The sequence below is a fragment of the Plectropomus leopardus genome, chromosome 8 (assembly GCF_008729295.1).
Source record: "Plectropomus leopardus isolate mb chromosome 8, YSFRI_Pleo_2.0, whole genome shotgun sequence".
NCBI lineage: Eukaryota > Metazoa > Chordata > Actinopteri > Perciformes > Serranidae > Plectropomus > Plectropomus leopardus.
In genome coordinates, this window is record NC_056470.1 from 35,239,737 (window position 1) to 35,254,394 (window position 14,658).

The 14,658-nt window shown below is 43.4% G+C and overlaps 1 protein-coding gene across 1 annotated transcript in view; it reads left to right on the forward strand.

Moving 5' to 3' along the window:
- The window catches only part of LOC121946637 (PDZ domain-containing protein 4-like), a 40,479-nt gene extending 25,969 nt beyond the window's left edge, over positions 1-14,510 (forward strand). Inside the window, exons 4-11 of the mRNA XM_042491305.1 lie at positions 333-576; positions 1,063-1,147; positions 2,293-2,391; positions 2,819-2,881; positions 5,940-6,041; positions 10,843-11,336; positions 12,328-12,517; positions 14,040-14,510. Of these exons, the coding sequence (XP_042347239.1) occupies positions 333-576; positions 1,063-1,147; positions 2,293-2,391; positions 2,819-2,881; positions 5,940-6,041; positions 10,843-11,336; positions 12,328-12,517; positions 14,040-14,510 (1,748 nt within the window). The remainder of the gene's footprint in view (positions 1-332; positions 577-1,062; positions 1,148-2,292; positions 2,392-2,818; positions 2,882-5,939; positions 6,042-10,842; positions 11,337-12,327; positions 12,518-14,039) is intronic.
- Positions 14,511-14,658: the final 148 nt, after the last annotated feature.

Genomic DNA, 14,658 nt, shown 5'->3' on the forward strand with positions numbered 1-14,658 from the left:
TGATATGATATTATTTTTTTTTATCCACAGCACTCAGAGTCAGACGTAGATTGGACCAAAACAATCGATGAATATTCAAATCCATTAATCATTCTGGCTTTAGTTGAGCTGAGATAAACTGATCCAATATTTGTCGGACTGAAGTGTAACGCAGCCAAATCTTAAATTTGCAAGATCATAATGGAATAATAGAAAAATGGCAGAATTTAACTATTAATAACATCCTATAATTCTTTATTCAGGTTTGTCTGCAGTCTGTGGCTTTAATACAGCCGACTATTTGAAACAGTCAGTGTCTATTTTTATTACTGAGTTTCAATACTCCTCCTCAGGTACGTTAGTGTGCAGCGGGAACGGGACCGGGAGCAGCTCCATCTACTCCGTTGCCATGGTGGCCATCCCCGACTGCGTCGACAACGGCACGCAGACGGACATCAGCTTCCAGAACATCGTGCCGGTGGGGAGGAACCGAGGTCACCACCACCACGGCCGGGGAGGCGGCTCCTCCTCCCCTCCACCGCCTCCCCCCTCCCCTCCCCTCCCTCACCTCGTGGGACCATACGGGATCAACGAGTTGTAAGTCCTGACCTGTCGTCTTTTTTGGAAGTCAAGAATAATGACATCAGTCAATGACGTCAGAGACCATAAAACCTAAAATCAAAGCCCAGCCCCGATTAAAAGACCAGCGTGGGGACACGTTTCAACAAATAAAGGCCGATCTCGATTCATTTTTATGCACCAGTTCATTTTTATACAAGTTCTTCTTAAAGTTTTTTTAGGGGTGAAATTTTCAGGTAATTTCCTTGTTCTTGGGTCATTTCTTCTTTTGTTGCTCATTACCTTCTTCTTGTGTTTTTGGAAATAAAAAAGCCAATTCGCAGGTTTCAAAAGCTTAAATAAATAATTTGGTTGTACTTTCAAGCAATAGTTTTGTGTAAAAGGAAATAAAAGTCCGTCTCATATAGACGCCTGTCGAGGTCGTCTAATGAATTAAACAAAAAATCTCCGGGGTTTTTAACTGAAGTTTTACAGTTTGATGCCTCGTTGCTTCTCTCCCTCCAGCTGTGTGTTCGAGTACAACGACCCCGATGACTACTTTGACGTCTCCAACCACGAGGTGGACAGGCAGGACGACCTGGAGTATGAGGTGAGAACTCTGTTTGCACAAAAACTGAGCAAAGAATCGATGAAATGAGAGCTGCAGTGTGAGAAAAGGACTGGGGATTAGGGGAAAAATTCTGCTGCAAAAGCGCCCACAATCTTCAGAAACGTCACTGAAACAAACGGACTTCTACAAGCCGTCGTGTTTGGAGGAGAAAATCCATATGAGCGACGTCCAGACTGGACTTAACCTTCACAAAGAGGCTCTCGGTTCAGTTCGCAGACGTCTAAAGGAGCCCCGTGTTCAGCTGAACGGCGCTCTTTCTGTTTCTGCTCCGTTGGCTCTCTGCTGCTGGAGACAAACGCCAGTTTGGTCATTAAAGAAGTCGATAAAGTGGAAACATTCGAGTTCTTTCCGGCTCGTATACCAAAGAGACTCCCTGTCCTCCCTCTGCGTGTCCTGTTTCATGTGCACACGCTCCTCTCCTCTCTGTCTCCTCCCTCATTCATGTTAGTATTATCCAACATCATCATATGCCCCTAAATTACTTCCTAATATCCTCCTTTCTTTTTTTTCTTGGGTTTCATCCTTCATTTCCTCCCTGGATCACTAACTTTGTTCTGTCGATGCCCTGCAGCCAAATTCAGATATAATAGCTGCTGCTACGATGTTTTTTTGTAGTCCAGCTGATCACTGATGGTCTGTGGTACATTTATTATTTTCTGCTTTTTTTGACCAGCATCAGTCCTAATCAGAAATATCAACTACTGAGTAATTTTTAGGATTTTAATCTTCTTAAATGTCAGGTTTTTGTCATAATGCCTCTATACTACGTCCAGAAGACATCTATACTACGTCCAGAAAAGACATCTGTACAACATACAGCATAGATGTCTTTTCTGGACAACACATAGATGTCCTTGCTGTGCGTCATACAGATGTCTTTTGTGGACATTTGCAGGAAATTTCGTATTACGTTTGCAGCAGGAAACCGCTGTTACGTTTGTAGGAAATGTTTTATGTTTGTGGGATTATTACATCGAAAGCTGCAGTTTTGTTTCACGTTTGTGCTTTTTTACGTTGACGGCTGTTATTAGGTTTGCGGGTGTTACAGACCCCCTAAAGACCAGCACTGTCCTTCATAAACCGGTTCAGACCATCAGTCCACCTTTCTCCTGCTGTCCCTTCAGGAGGTGGAGCTGTACAAATCCAGCCAGCAGGAGAAGCTCGGTCTGACGGTCTGCTACAGGACGGACGACGAGGAGGATCTTGGGATTTACGTCGGAGAGGTGACACTCGTCTACGCTTCGTCTTTTAATTCTGCTCTACCTTCTCTGCAGTTCATTCACTCATTCATTTAACCGCACTCATTTTTCTGTACATGAACATCTGATGCATTAATGCAGCTCCTGAGGGTGTTACTGCAGCCGTTTCTGTCATCATTTATAATCGCTCGTTTCTCTTCAGTCTTTCATACATATATTCTCTCACCCATTCATTTATTAAAAACATCTCTCCATTAATCACGTTCTTCATAATCTCACCCTTTAAATTATTCATGTAACCAATTATTGGCTCCTTTTCCATTCACTCGTCATCAGTTTCCTCCTTCATGGGTTCATTCTGTCATTACTGTTCTTCATTCATGAGGTCATGAATTTATCCGTCTGTTCCTCCGGCGTTTTATCGTCTTCTCTCTTTTTTTTTTAACTTCAGGTGAATCCAAACAGCATAGCAGCCAAGAATGGACGCATCAGAGAAGGGGACCGCATACTTCAGGTACGCAAACGCGTATTCACACTCTGCTCTCGTTTTTCTTTTTTTTTTTTCATCCATCCATCCATTTTCTTCCGCTTATCCGGGGTCGGGTTGCGCGGGCAGCAGCCTAAGCAGGGAAACCCAGACTTTTTTTTTTGCCTGGTAGCAATGAACTTTTTTTTTAAAATCGTAAATCCATAAAATTTCCTGATTTAAGGTTTGTACCTGGATTACAGTAAAGGCAGTAAAACACCTCTGACTTTAAGGTAACGCAGTTTCTTTTTCGTTTACCCATTTGAAACCCGGATCAACATAAGTTTTGTTGTGCAGCATTCAGATGCCTTTCACAAGTATTTAACCCTTCGAGCAAATGAGGGAATGACTTACCTTACATTATTTTATTCTCAAAAATTTGTGACTATCTAATTTTTTGTTTGTTAATTTTCCTTTTTGGCTCTTTTCAGTGTTATTTGTTAGTTACTGACCCGAGGTTACATTACTGTATATAGATACACACACTGGACCTTTAAGTCACTGAACGGTGCAACGACAGCAAAAAAATAAAAATAAAAACTGTCTGTATTCATGAATACTGACTGTTGACCTTCAGGGTAAATTTAGGTTCATTTTCTGCAGACTGAACACACAAACTCGTCCTCTGATAAATGAACCGGCTCTGTGAGGGTTAGAAATAGTTTCAAATCAAACTATGTAAATTCATACCTGGAGCCCCGGGACAGTCTTGACCAATCAGAGAGAGCTGTCAGCAGCCTGGTTACTGCTGTCCTAAAAATAGACGGAGAGAGACAGAGACGGAGGGGGAGACAACATTGTCACCAGCTCTGATCGTCAGACAACAGAAACCACGAGAGCTTTCAACATTATTCTATAAAATTAAACTCTTTTCACACAGCAGTGATCCAACCGATGTCCATCCCGTCAAAGTTTTGTTTTGTCTCTGTCAACGCACCACGCATCCTAAACTGTGTGTGACACTCCCCATGACCAAAAAAGAAAGAAAGAAAGAAAGTACTTCAAATTTTCATGTCATGAAAATTCATCTTCCCTCTCAGGGCGGTTATACCGCCAGCATTCTGTGGTAAAAAATAAAAGTCAATTAAAAAATTAATACATTTAAAAAATCATTCATAGAGTAAGGGGGGTAATTTTTATTTACTGCAGTTTTAATAAAAACACTGTGGTGTTGCTGCTAAATATCTCTCTTTAATCATGCTTATTTACATTAAGTGTGCTTAAACTAATATTTACAATAAACAAGTTTCGGATGGTTTCATTAACATATTACAATAAGGACGGCCCCCATTAAAATCTGGCCCCAAAAGTACTGCATCACTGCATCTCTACAATATGAGTAATACTGTACAAGTGTGTCCGCATAGACTTTTATTTAACATCATTATAACCTGTGTAACTGCTAGTGATCAACATTTTTCATTTCCAACATATTAATTAGAGATAGAACTTTATAATTACCTTAAGTTAATTATTTGACAGACGTGAAGAAGTGTGTTTGTATTACATGTTTGTATTACGAGGGGCTGTCATTGAAAGTTTTTTAGGAGTTTGACCTTTTTCATGTACGATTAGATAAAAAATTCTGCTCTGGAGCTGCAAGCCCACACATGTTGACTGCTCTTTCTGAGAGTTTGACGATGAAAAACGAGTGTGAATAAATTTATCTTCCTGACATTTCTTTGCTCATTATCCTCTGACCCTCCGACTGACGACCTCACAAAAACAGTTTCAGGGAAAAAAAGACAAATTTGACAAATGTGACAAGAATAGACCAGCAGCTCCTGGCATCGCCATGGTTACCTGGCAGTGGGTGAATGATGTCAGCACCGGTTCCCATGACAGCAATCACCACGGAGATGAGGGACCTCTGGACAGCTGTGGTGTCTCCCTGCAAGTTTGGGGAACATACCTGTCATCATTATACAGCGCAACCAAAAACACATCATATACACCTGAGACATGATTCACACATGTTCTAGAACATGTATGACAGGTCAATATTTGGGTAAAACAGGAAACATACTGTGGTTCCAACATGTTCTCATCTCAAACCTTGGCCTCTGAAATTCAAACCTACATATGACATGATAGGTGTCCTCCGCAGTCTGCTGTTGACATTTTGGGGCGGCGTGTCAAATTATGCCTGTCAAACGCATTGTTTTGTTTTGTTTTTGTTGTGTTTGTTTTTTTTCACAACACAACTCCGTTTTAACAAGAATCAGACCTTTTCAAAATAAACTTACAATGTAGTAATAAAACATTTTTGTTTTTCCTGTGCAATTAAAGTACATGATTGGGTTTAGGTAACCCAAGCAGGTGGATAGCTTGAGGCAAGAAAAACATGTGACTGGATTTAGGTAACAAAAGCACGTGGTAAGGTTTGGGCAAAACAAGCGAGTGATAGATTTAGGCAACAAAAGAATTGTGTTAGGTTTAGGCAAAGAAAGCACGTGGTTGGATTTAGGCATTAAAGGCACACTGTTAGGTTTAGGTAACACATGCAGGTGGTTAGATTTAAGAAACAAAAGCCGAGACTCAATTCAGGCAACAAAAGCACGAGGTTAGATTAAGGCACCAAAAGTGGGTGGTTAGATTTAGGCAACCAAACTATGTGGTACGGTTAGGACATTGTTGGGTTTAGGAAAAACCCATCATGGTTTGGCTCAACATTTATAGGGGAAGCACTCTCCTGGGTGAAGGTCCAGTGTTTGGTGGACCCATCCATCCCCCGTCTCACCCGCCAAACAGGCGCTTTCCAGCACCTTATTTCATGTCATTACTGCCAAACCGATGCCATCCAGCAGGGCATCGTACCACCGCCAAAGGTTCAGTCCAGCCATGTTATGAACTGACATTGTTCAACAGTAGATCAAACCATCGACCAGGCAGCTGTTTTACAAGCTCAGAATGAGAACGAGCAGATGGTTACGGTCACACTTGTATTGGATAAAAACTTCTAGTTGTCCACTTCCACATGTATGATCTGAGTTTTGCTCCCGAATATAACGTAACTGATCTCTTCACCTCCTCTTATTCCCTCCAGATTAACGGAGTGGATATTCAGAACAGAGAGGAAGCAGTGGCCATCTTGACCCGAGAGGACAGCATCAACTTCTCACTGCTGCTGGCCAGGCCAGATATAGAGGTGACGAGACACGACACATTTACATCACCATCTTAAATCAATCCCCAGCGTGTGCAGACTGCAGGAAACCAGAGAAACCAAAGCTGCATGTTTTCCTCCTCTAATACCTCCACAAGCTCAACATTGTCCTTTTCATTATTGTTGGTAATTGACATGTTTTAAAATACTGAAAGAGCAGTGTTAAAGCAAAAGATATTTAATTCACAACTATATGAACCTAATTAAGCTGTAAATCCTTAGTTAAAGGTTAACTTGTGGCTTTGGTGTGGAAACCAGCTAACATTTGTTCAAGAGATTATCTAAACGGCCGATAAATCTACCAATTACTTCACTACTGGTTCAAACTGCCCCAATCCTTTTCTGTGCTCATGTTCAGAAATAGTCCCTACATCCATAACTAAAGGTCTTACAGTGTCTCTCCTGTTTCATCACTCAGCTCGCCTGCAGCCTACTTTACTAACCCACTTTCTCCTCGCGTCCCTGCTGCAGCCGCAGCCGTGTGTGGCCGACAGGAGAGGAAAGACTTAAAAAGGCCACAGTTGGGTTCACGGCGTGGTTGCAGTCCGGGACGTTATGAGTTTGCCTCCGTCTGAGCTTTTGGTGTTAATCTATTCATCTGTCTGAGACTAACACTTAAACAAAAAACTTTGGCAAAAAATTTCATTCCCTGCTTCAAATTAATGCTGGGCAATATGAAATAAAGTCTTATCAAGATTGTTTTTTTCATATCAGTCAATATCGATATATATCACGATATACATCAAATCACTATTTCTGTCGAGCTTAAAGGTTCCTTTGACTCCTCAAATGAGATATGAGATATGAAGATATCATAAGGTTAATTTTGACATTTGAACATGACAAATATACTGTAGAACAGCATCACCAGCTGGAGGACCTATTCTACTAAAACTCACAGAGGTCCAGTTACTAAAATTTCCTCCTAGCAAAGGTCCGAGCCTCATACCTAAAATCAATATCACCGTTAACTGAACATTTTACTTTGATTACAATAAATGAATAATTTGCTTTTTGCTTCTTTTTTTGTGGTTTGTTTTTTGCCCTCATAGTTCACTGGCACAGTGTCATGTGACCATGGTGTGTTGGAGTGTAATAAACATATGATTTATTATCATTTATTCAACTTTCCAGCATTATATAAAAATGAAAAGCTCCATCTTAAACAAACTTCAGGTAAATTGAAGCACATTGTGCTGATAATAGGCCAACCTCTCCTGACTGCAGGACTCTGACCTCAACTTGTGTAAAACTTCTGTGCTATTAATCATTTTACTCAGGAATTAAAAACTTACTATATATTTAGCAGGTTGGCCCGTGTTTGAAAAAGCCATGTGCATGCATTGATTTTGGTGGGAAAGTGTTACGAAACGACAGGAGAGCTTTGAGGCTCTGCTTCAATTGAGTGTGCACAGCTTGACACATGAGGGCGAGGGCCAGGAGAGCTGTTTGATTGGAGTGTAATTTGTCAGCCAGCGGCATTAACCACGTAACTGCTGACAAAACAAACGTCGGCCTGCAGGGCAAAAGCCGTGGCAGCTTTCCAAGATGACAAATTGTTGTCTGCGTGGACGTTAATGTCCACAACGGGATTTTGCGTAAACCTGAATGGCATTCATCAGTTCTCTGTTTCATCAACCTGTCTTGTTTGTGTTTGTATGGGTCATGTTGCCTTGGTGATGTAAATGCTCACTGCAATGTAGCCGTGGATCCCGTGTCTGCCGGCTGCAATAACTGTGTGCAGACTGCACTTACTTGGAGCACCGCAGGAACACGCCGGCCGGGTAATGGTGTGGACCCAAATGGCAAAACTGTTGATGGGATTCATGACAGTCTGATGAATACTGCACAACATGATGTAGCAGTAAACTCGCTACTTCTGCACAGCAGCAGCCTCCATCCTCTTCAAAACAGGCCTGTCTGACGAACATCCAGTAAATTAACCAAACTAACAGAAATAAAATATTCACACTCAGCTTGTTTAAAATTCTAAATATCTCAATCAAAAGCAAATCACTTCTCTGTATGATTCACAATTGGAGACTAACACATCCGGCTTCAGTCTGCATTCACAGTCAGACTTTATTCTTCACAACATAAACCTCAACACTTTGTCTACTCTGTGTTATAACTCACACACACACACACACACACACACACACACACACACACACACGCACGCACAGCCATGATAAATGTTCCTCGTATGACAGCAGGTCCCAGAGTGTGTGTGTCCACATCTGCTGACAGAGGAGGAACTGCAGGACGGCATATTTTTACACGTCACTTAAAATACACACATATTCACTGATGATTGTGCACCATGTGCATGTGTGTGCATGTGTGTGCACGTGTGTGCATGTGTGTGCACTCACACGTCAACCAAACGAATGAGCCGTCACTCACTCAGTCAGTATTTAGACGACTCTGACACGTCAGCCCGTCAGGTCTATCTGTAATGCGTAAACAGCAGATGATGGATGTTTTATTGACTAAGCAAATAACAAACTGGGGAGTGACGGGGGAGCAGCTACGACGAAAGAGGGAGAGAGTGTGTATTGTTGCCTTTTTCAGCAATGAAGCAAACTATGGTGATGCAGGTCCACACAGCTGTGTGTCTAAACCCAGACTGAGCCTGTCAGAAAATTAACTGATAAGCCCTTTAGATTTTAATAAAGCTTCAAAAAGCCTCTCTAGCACCACCCTCAGGACAAACTCTACACTGTCAGACTCTCTTCTGTGGTCCCCACAGTTCAGGCCCAGGCCCATGGACCCAGAGTGTTTGGGGCCCCTCCAGGTTTTACTTGCAAAATTTCACTCAAATTAACACGTATGGATCAGGATGAGGCTCAAAATGACAACAAAGAATCATAAAACAACTATCAAGAGACAAAAAATAACAAAGAGACACAAAATTATCATAAGATGAAAAATCACTGCAAAGAGACACAAAGAGACTCAAAACTACTACAAAAAGAGCTAAACAAACAAAGAGATGCAAAATGACTGATTAGAGAAATAAAACAGCTGCGAAGAGACACAAGAGACTCACAACTGTTATAAAATCGGTAATACAACCACAAAAAATGCACACAGTGACGACAAAGAGATGCAGAATAGCTGCAAAGAGATTTAAAATAATGCAAAAACCAGAGAGATGCGTAACGACTACAAAAAGCTGCAAAACAACAACTAAAAAGGGGAACTCCTCTCCTGCAGAGTTGATGGGGCTTTCTGCATGTCTTTCCCAAAATAGCCAACGGCTTACAGTCCGCCCAGGAAATGTTCATTTTTCATTTTGGAAATGTAGTTTAACATCAGCTTGCTACATTAGTCTTTTCTTCAAGGCTGTGATACGAAGCTGAAAGCACTGAAAAAAAGCTAATAATTCATCCTTGAGTTGTGTTTTTTAAACCGCTAACATCGATTTCTCAGTGTTTAAAATATAGATGGTTATGCACTGTTAAATCAAAGCACAGTCCGGCAGTAAAATGCAAAAATCTATCATTTTTACTTGTACTATTTTATTTATAATTATTTAGTGATTTTTAGTAGATGGTGGAATATTTATGGAGGCAAACAGAAACTGTATTTTAAATCAAGCTGCAGTGAAGCCCGCTGAGAAAAGACGGAGCGGGAGACGTATATCAGAGACAGGTGAAGTGATGAGGGGATGGAGGGATGATTGATGAAGAGAGGAGGACATATTTATCCTGTGACCCAGTTTCTTCCGTCAAGGTCACTCAAACACACACACGCGCACACACACACACACACACACACATTTGTACTAGTTGCCCTCTGAAGAACAACTGACACACCTACGAGCAAACCTCCAACACAAATTCTGAGTGACATTTTTCTTATTGTTGATAAATCCTGGAATGAGATCTGAAACAACGATTCGTCTTCATCTCCGACCCAATCGCAGGAAAAAAGATGTTGGAATGTACGTTTCTGCAAACCACAGATACATCGGAAGGTTTCATAGCATTTTACAGGAGATATGTTCAAACTTTGGCCGTGTTCAGACAAGAGCGACCCGACTAAAAATGAAAAAGTCTTTCCTTCGCGTTTAAAAAAACATCCACGTTCATATGATGACATAGCAAAAAAGATCCTTGTGGACAAAAATGCTGCAGTATGCATGCCAGGCCAGCAGCTGGCGGTGTAACTCTGTAATGACCAAACAGCACACGCTGATCACAGTGGAGGAGCAACAGATCCTCACTTTGCTGGAGGAGCATCACTAAACTCCACAGCGTCCGCAGCACAAACACAGCTCAGCGGTCCACTTTCGTTATTGTTGTCCTCCTACTCATGCATGGCTATTTGTCCAAAACGTAATGCGCATGCGCATCATGAGGCGGAAATGTCAACATGATGTCACCGTTCTGGCAGCATTGCCAGTATACGCAGCTACAGAAGAGATGGTGTTTCAAAAAAACTACACTCTGGAACCTGGTTTCAAAATTTCTGGTTTTGCCCTTTTGGGGGCGTTTTCAGGCCCCCATTTTCAGGTGTGTGTGTGTGTGTGTGTGTGTGTGTGTGTGTGTGTTAATCATACACACACACACACAGAAAGCCATATCCCCTTTGCTGCAGAGTCGTGTACACAGCTCTGGTTTACTAGCAATGGAAACGGAGTTGATCACATACTTTTCTTAAAAAAACATGCATTCATTTTGGTGGAAAAGACGTAACAGTGTTGCTGGAGTTTCGACCTCCTCTGACTCTCTGAGGTCTATATTATTTTTCATTTTCACACTCTGTTTATTTACAGAATGAAAACCCTGTTGGTCCTGAGGAAGACATGGACCTGACTCTGGAAGGAGGAGACTTCCACCCAAACCCCCGAGCCTCCTCCTGCTCCCTCACTTCCACTCACCCCTCTGGATATTATCGCCTCTGCCGGGGCGGAGGAGGAGGAGGAGGAGGAGGAGGAGGAGACCTGGCCTGCGCGGGGGGAGCAGGAGGTAGAGAGGGTGTGGAGGGTGATGTGGACGTAGAGGAGGAAGATGAGGACGGGGAGGACGGAGAGAGAGGAGAGAAGGAGGACAGAGACCCACCCGTGCCCCTCCCTCCTCTGCTGAGCCTGGCTCCTCTGCTGTCCAACAGCCAGGAGCTGGACAGCGGAGTGGGCCGGACCGACGACAGCACCCGCTACGAGGAGTCGTCCGAACACGACCTGCTGGGTGATCAGACCAGCGCCTGTAACACCAACACCACCAACACACCAGGCAGCACCAGGAAGTTCAGAGCGGGACCCAGCCCCAGGTAGGACCGGGCCCCCAAGGGTCAAAGGTCGCAGTAACAAAATGTGTCATATCACTGAGGGGCGGTAAAGTTTGCTCCGCACTTTCCAAAATGTTCAATATCTATATAGGAAACGGGGTGATTGATTTGTTTCACTCAGTTTGTTTACGTGATACCAGAAAAAGTCCAATTATTGTTTTAGTCCGACTAAAACTAGAATTTAAACACGTTGGTTCGACTGACATCGTACTTTGGCCTTGGCGTTCTGAGCGTGCTCCGTAGTCGCCACACCGTGCGCTGACTCAGGAGTCAAACAGCATTACTGAAAAAGGCCGGGAAAAACAAAACAAGAAGGGAAGGAAACGAAATAAGACGAAGGTCGAAGGTCGAATGTGCGGCGCCGATAAGTTATCTACGTTTCTGACAGCAACATGTTTGCCGCTGGCTAACTTGTTCAGTACGTGATGTATTAGGTCAACCGGAGAAAGTCCAGTAGAAACCGGCTCAAAGAGGGCGTACGGCCACCTGCTGCGGAGGAGTCGGACATACTTCTGTCAATAAATCCATTCTCCCTCACTGCTTCTACACGGGGACAATTAAATGGTCTAATCAAGCTATAACCACGACTCGGTGCACCAAGTAGCTCAGCTGATAGATCGGGCGCCCCACGTACAAAGGCTGTGTCCTCACCGCAGCACACGTGGGTTCGATTCCACCCTCGACCCTTTGCTGCATGTCATCCTCTCTCTCTCTCCCCCTTTTCAAGCTATCGCTGTCCTATCAGAATAAAGGCACAGAAAGATCTAAAAACCAAAGCTCGCCTTAACAGCGCATGTAAACGTACTGACGGAGGCATCAGCAGTCCGCCTTGTTTAGAATATATTTAAAACAATATGTGTGAGAATTACAACTCGGCAGTTATTGGAAAGATCCTAAATCCTCAATAGATCCTAAATCCAACAGACTAAGTTTTAGGATACCACAACAAACCCGTCCTGTTTCACGTCCCCAGGCCCAGTCCTAGACCCAGCCCAGGACTCGGCCCCAGCCCCGGGCACGGCAGAGGAGACACCACCCCTCCTTTCCTCCACCTGCGAGACCTCCAGCTCAGCTCCGACTCCCTCCTCGGCCTGGACTGGGCCGCCGGAGGAGGAACGGGAGGAGCAGCGTACAGCCCCCACCACCATCACCACCACCACAAGGTGAGTGAATGAGAAAAGGATCAGTCTGGTGATTTCTGCATCAAATCCCATAAAAAGGGCCAACCTAACAATAACAAATGAAGTATTGTGTGTATTGATAGCACGATATACAACATCCCCTTTCTTTGTGACTCCATCTGTGTTATAAAAAAAACATATTAAAGGCTCATTAATGAGCCACACTGCTGCACTCATCAGCATGAACACACACCATAGTTTATTTTGACTCAATCGCACACACACTGTCCTGCTAACACAACACTCACTGGGGCAACAAATGTGGATTAATCCGCCGCTGAAAATAGTCCCCAACAAATGCAGGATTTCATCCTGCTCAAGTGACTTTTCCTCAAAAGTACGATAAAAACACTACATAAAAATAAAAACGACACACTACATCTCCAAAAGGAACCAGCGGGCTCGGGGCTGACTGGTACAGAAAGCTTAAGATGTCAGAAAGTTATGAGAGAAGCACTAACTCACTGTATTTTTTGGGCTTTTCATAGGATTTGTTGTCAAGAACAATAATGGAAAATACAGCTTGAAATATTCTTTAATCCTCTGAAACCTGAGCAAATTGGCTTAATTTCTGTCTAAAACATAAAATGAAGACATGAGCAAAAGCCAAAACTTAGCAAGAAATTAATTTTGAATATTTTTTTCATCATAGTAATTATGAATGTATTTTTCTTCATATCTTAACCTTTCTATCAAATGATTTTCTAATGATTCTCTCTATTTCCCTTTTTTTTCTACTAATTTTTTTTTTGCAATTTGTGGGACGGTACGTGCCAACTCTTTTCCCATGTTTTTAAATAAAATCAAAATAATGAATTTGCTCACGTTTCAAAGTTTCAACAAAACTGATGTCAGTCCAGGTTTGAAAGGGTTAAACCGAAATGACCCGAATGGCTCAGATGGACTTCCAGGGGGATGTACTTTGTGCGTTCGTGTGTTTCAGCTCTGAGAAACCACTTTACGCTGTCATCCAGAGCGGTGCACTTCAGTCGGGCTGTCAGTCGTCTCATAGCAACTGCAGCTGCGACCGACCGGCGCTCCCACCGCGTTTAGTGCTGCTGGACAAAAAGAGATAAAGCGTTTTACTGGCTGTCGGGCTGAAGATCCTTCTCATCCCCTCCCTGTGACGGCCGTCAGAGTCGGCCGGCTTATTTTGCCTGATTCTGAGAGTAATTCACGCTGAGTCGGGCGGCTGGAGGAGGCCTCGCTTGTTTCTTGCAGCTTGCCAAGTTTAAGCCGCGTCTTCTTGGCAGCTGCCGGTGATGGCAGTGCCGGCAGCCGGACTCACACCTGCGAGCTCTCAACACAAACATTAAGCAACGACTGCAATGCCAGCTGCCGCCAGTGGATGCCAGAACAGGTTTCGAAACGTTTCAGAACAATGGTTTAAAGGTGTTGAAACATTTCGAGGTTTCGAATTTGCCATCTTTAAATTTAAGATATGATGGACTTTCATGGCCTGATGTAGGTTTCTGGCTGCTAACCTCTGACCTCTGACCCGCAGCACTACCACCACCATCACTACCAGCCCCCTCTGGCGATGATGATGCCGGGCCTGACGGAGGAGGAGTGCCAGCGATACCAGGAGCTGCTGGAGATCAAGTGCCAGTACGAGAAACGCCACGAAAAACAGCAAAGAGACGCGGCGAAAACTGAGTGTGACGACGTGGAGGCGGAGCTGAAAGAGCATGAAGAGAGAAAAGAGGCAGAGGCGGGAGGAGAGGAGGAAGCTGCCTCTTCTTCTTCGGTGATGGACGGGAGCTGCAACGCGACTTTAAGCGAGCACGAGATGGCGCTGATCGAGGAGGAGCTACGCCACCTGGAGTTCAAGTGCCGCAACATTCTGCGAGCGCAAAAGATGCAGCAGCTCCGGGAGAGATGTCTGAAAGCCTGGATGATGGAGGAGGAGACGGTGGCGGCCGGAGCGGCGCGAGCAAGTCCCGAAGCAGGTGACCCCCAACTGACGCACAAATGAACTGAATATATAAGTTACAGTATATTTGATACATTGTTTAGAGATTAAATTCTGTTTTGTAGGACATACTTGGTTACGAATTATATTATATTATATTATATATATATATATGTATGTATATATATCCATTATGTTTTGATGTATTGTA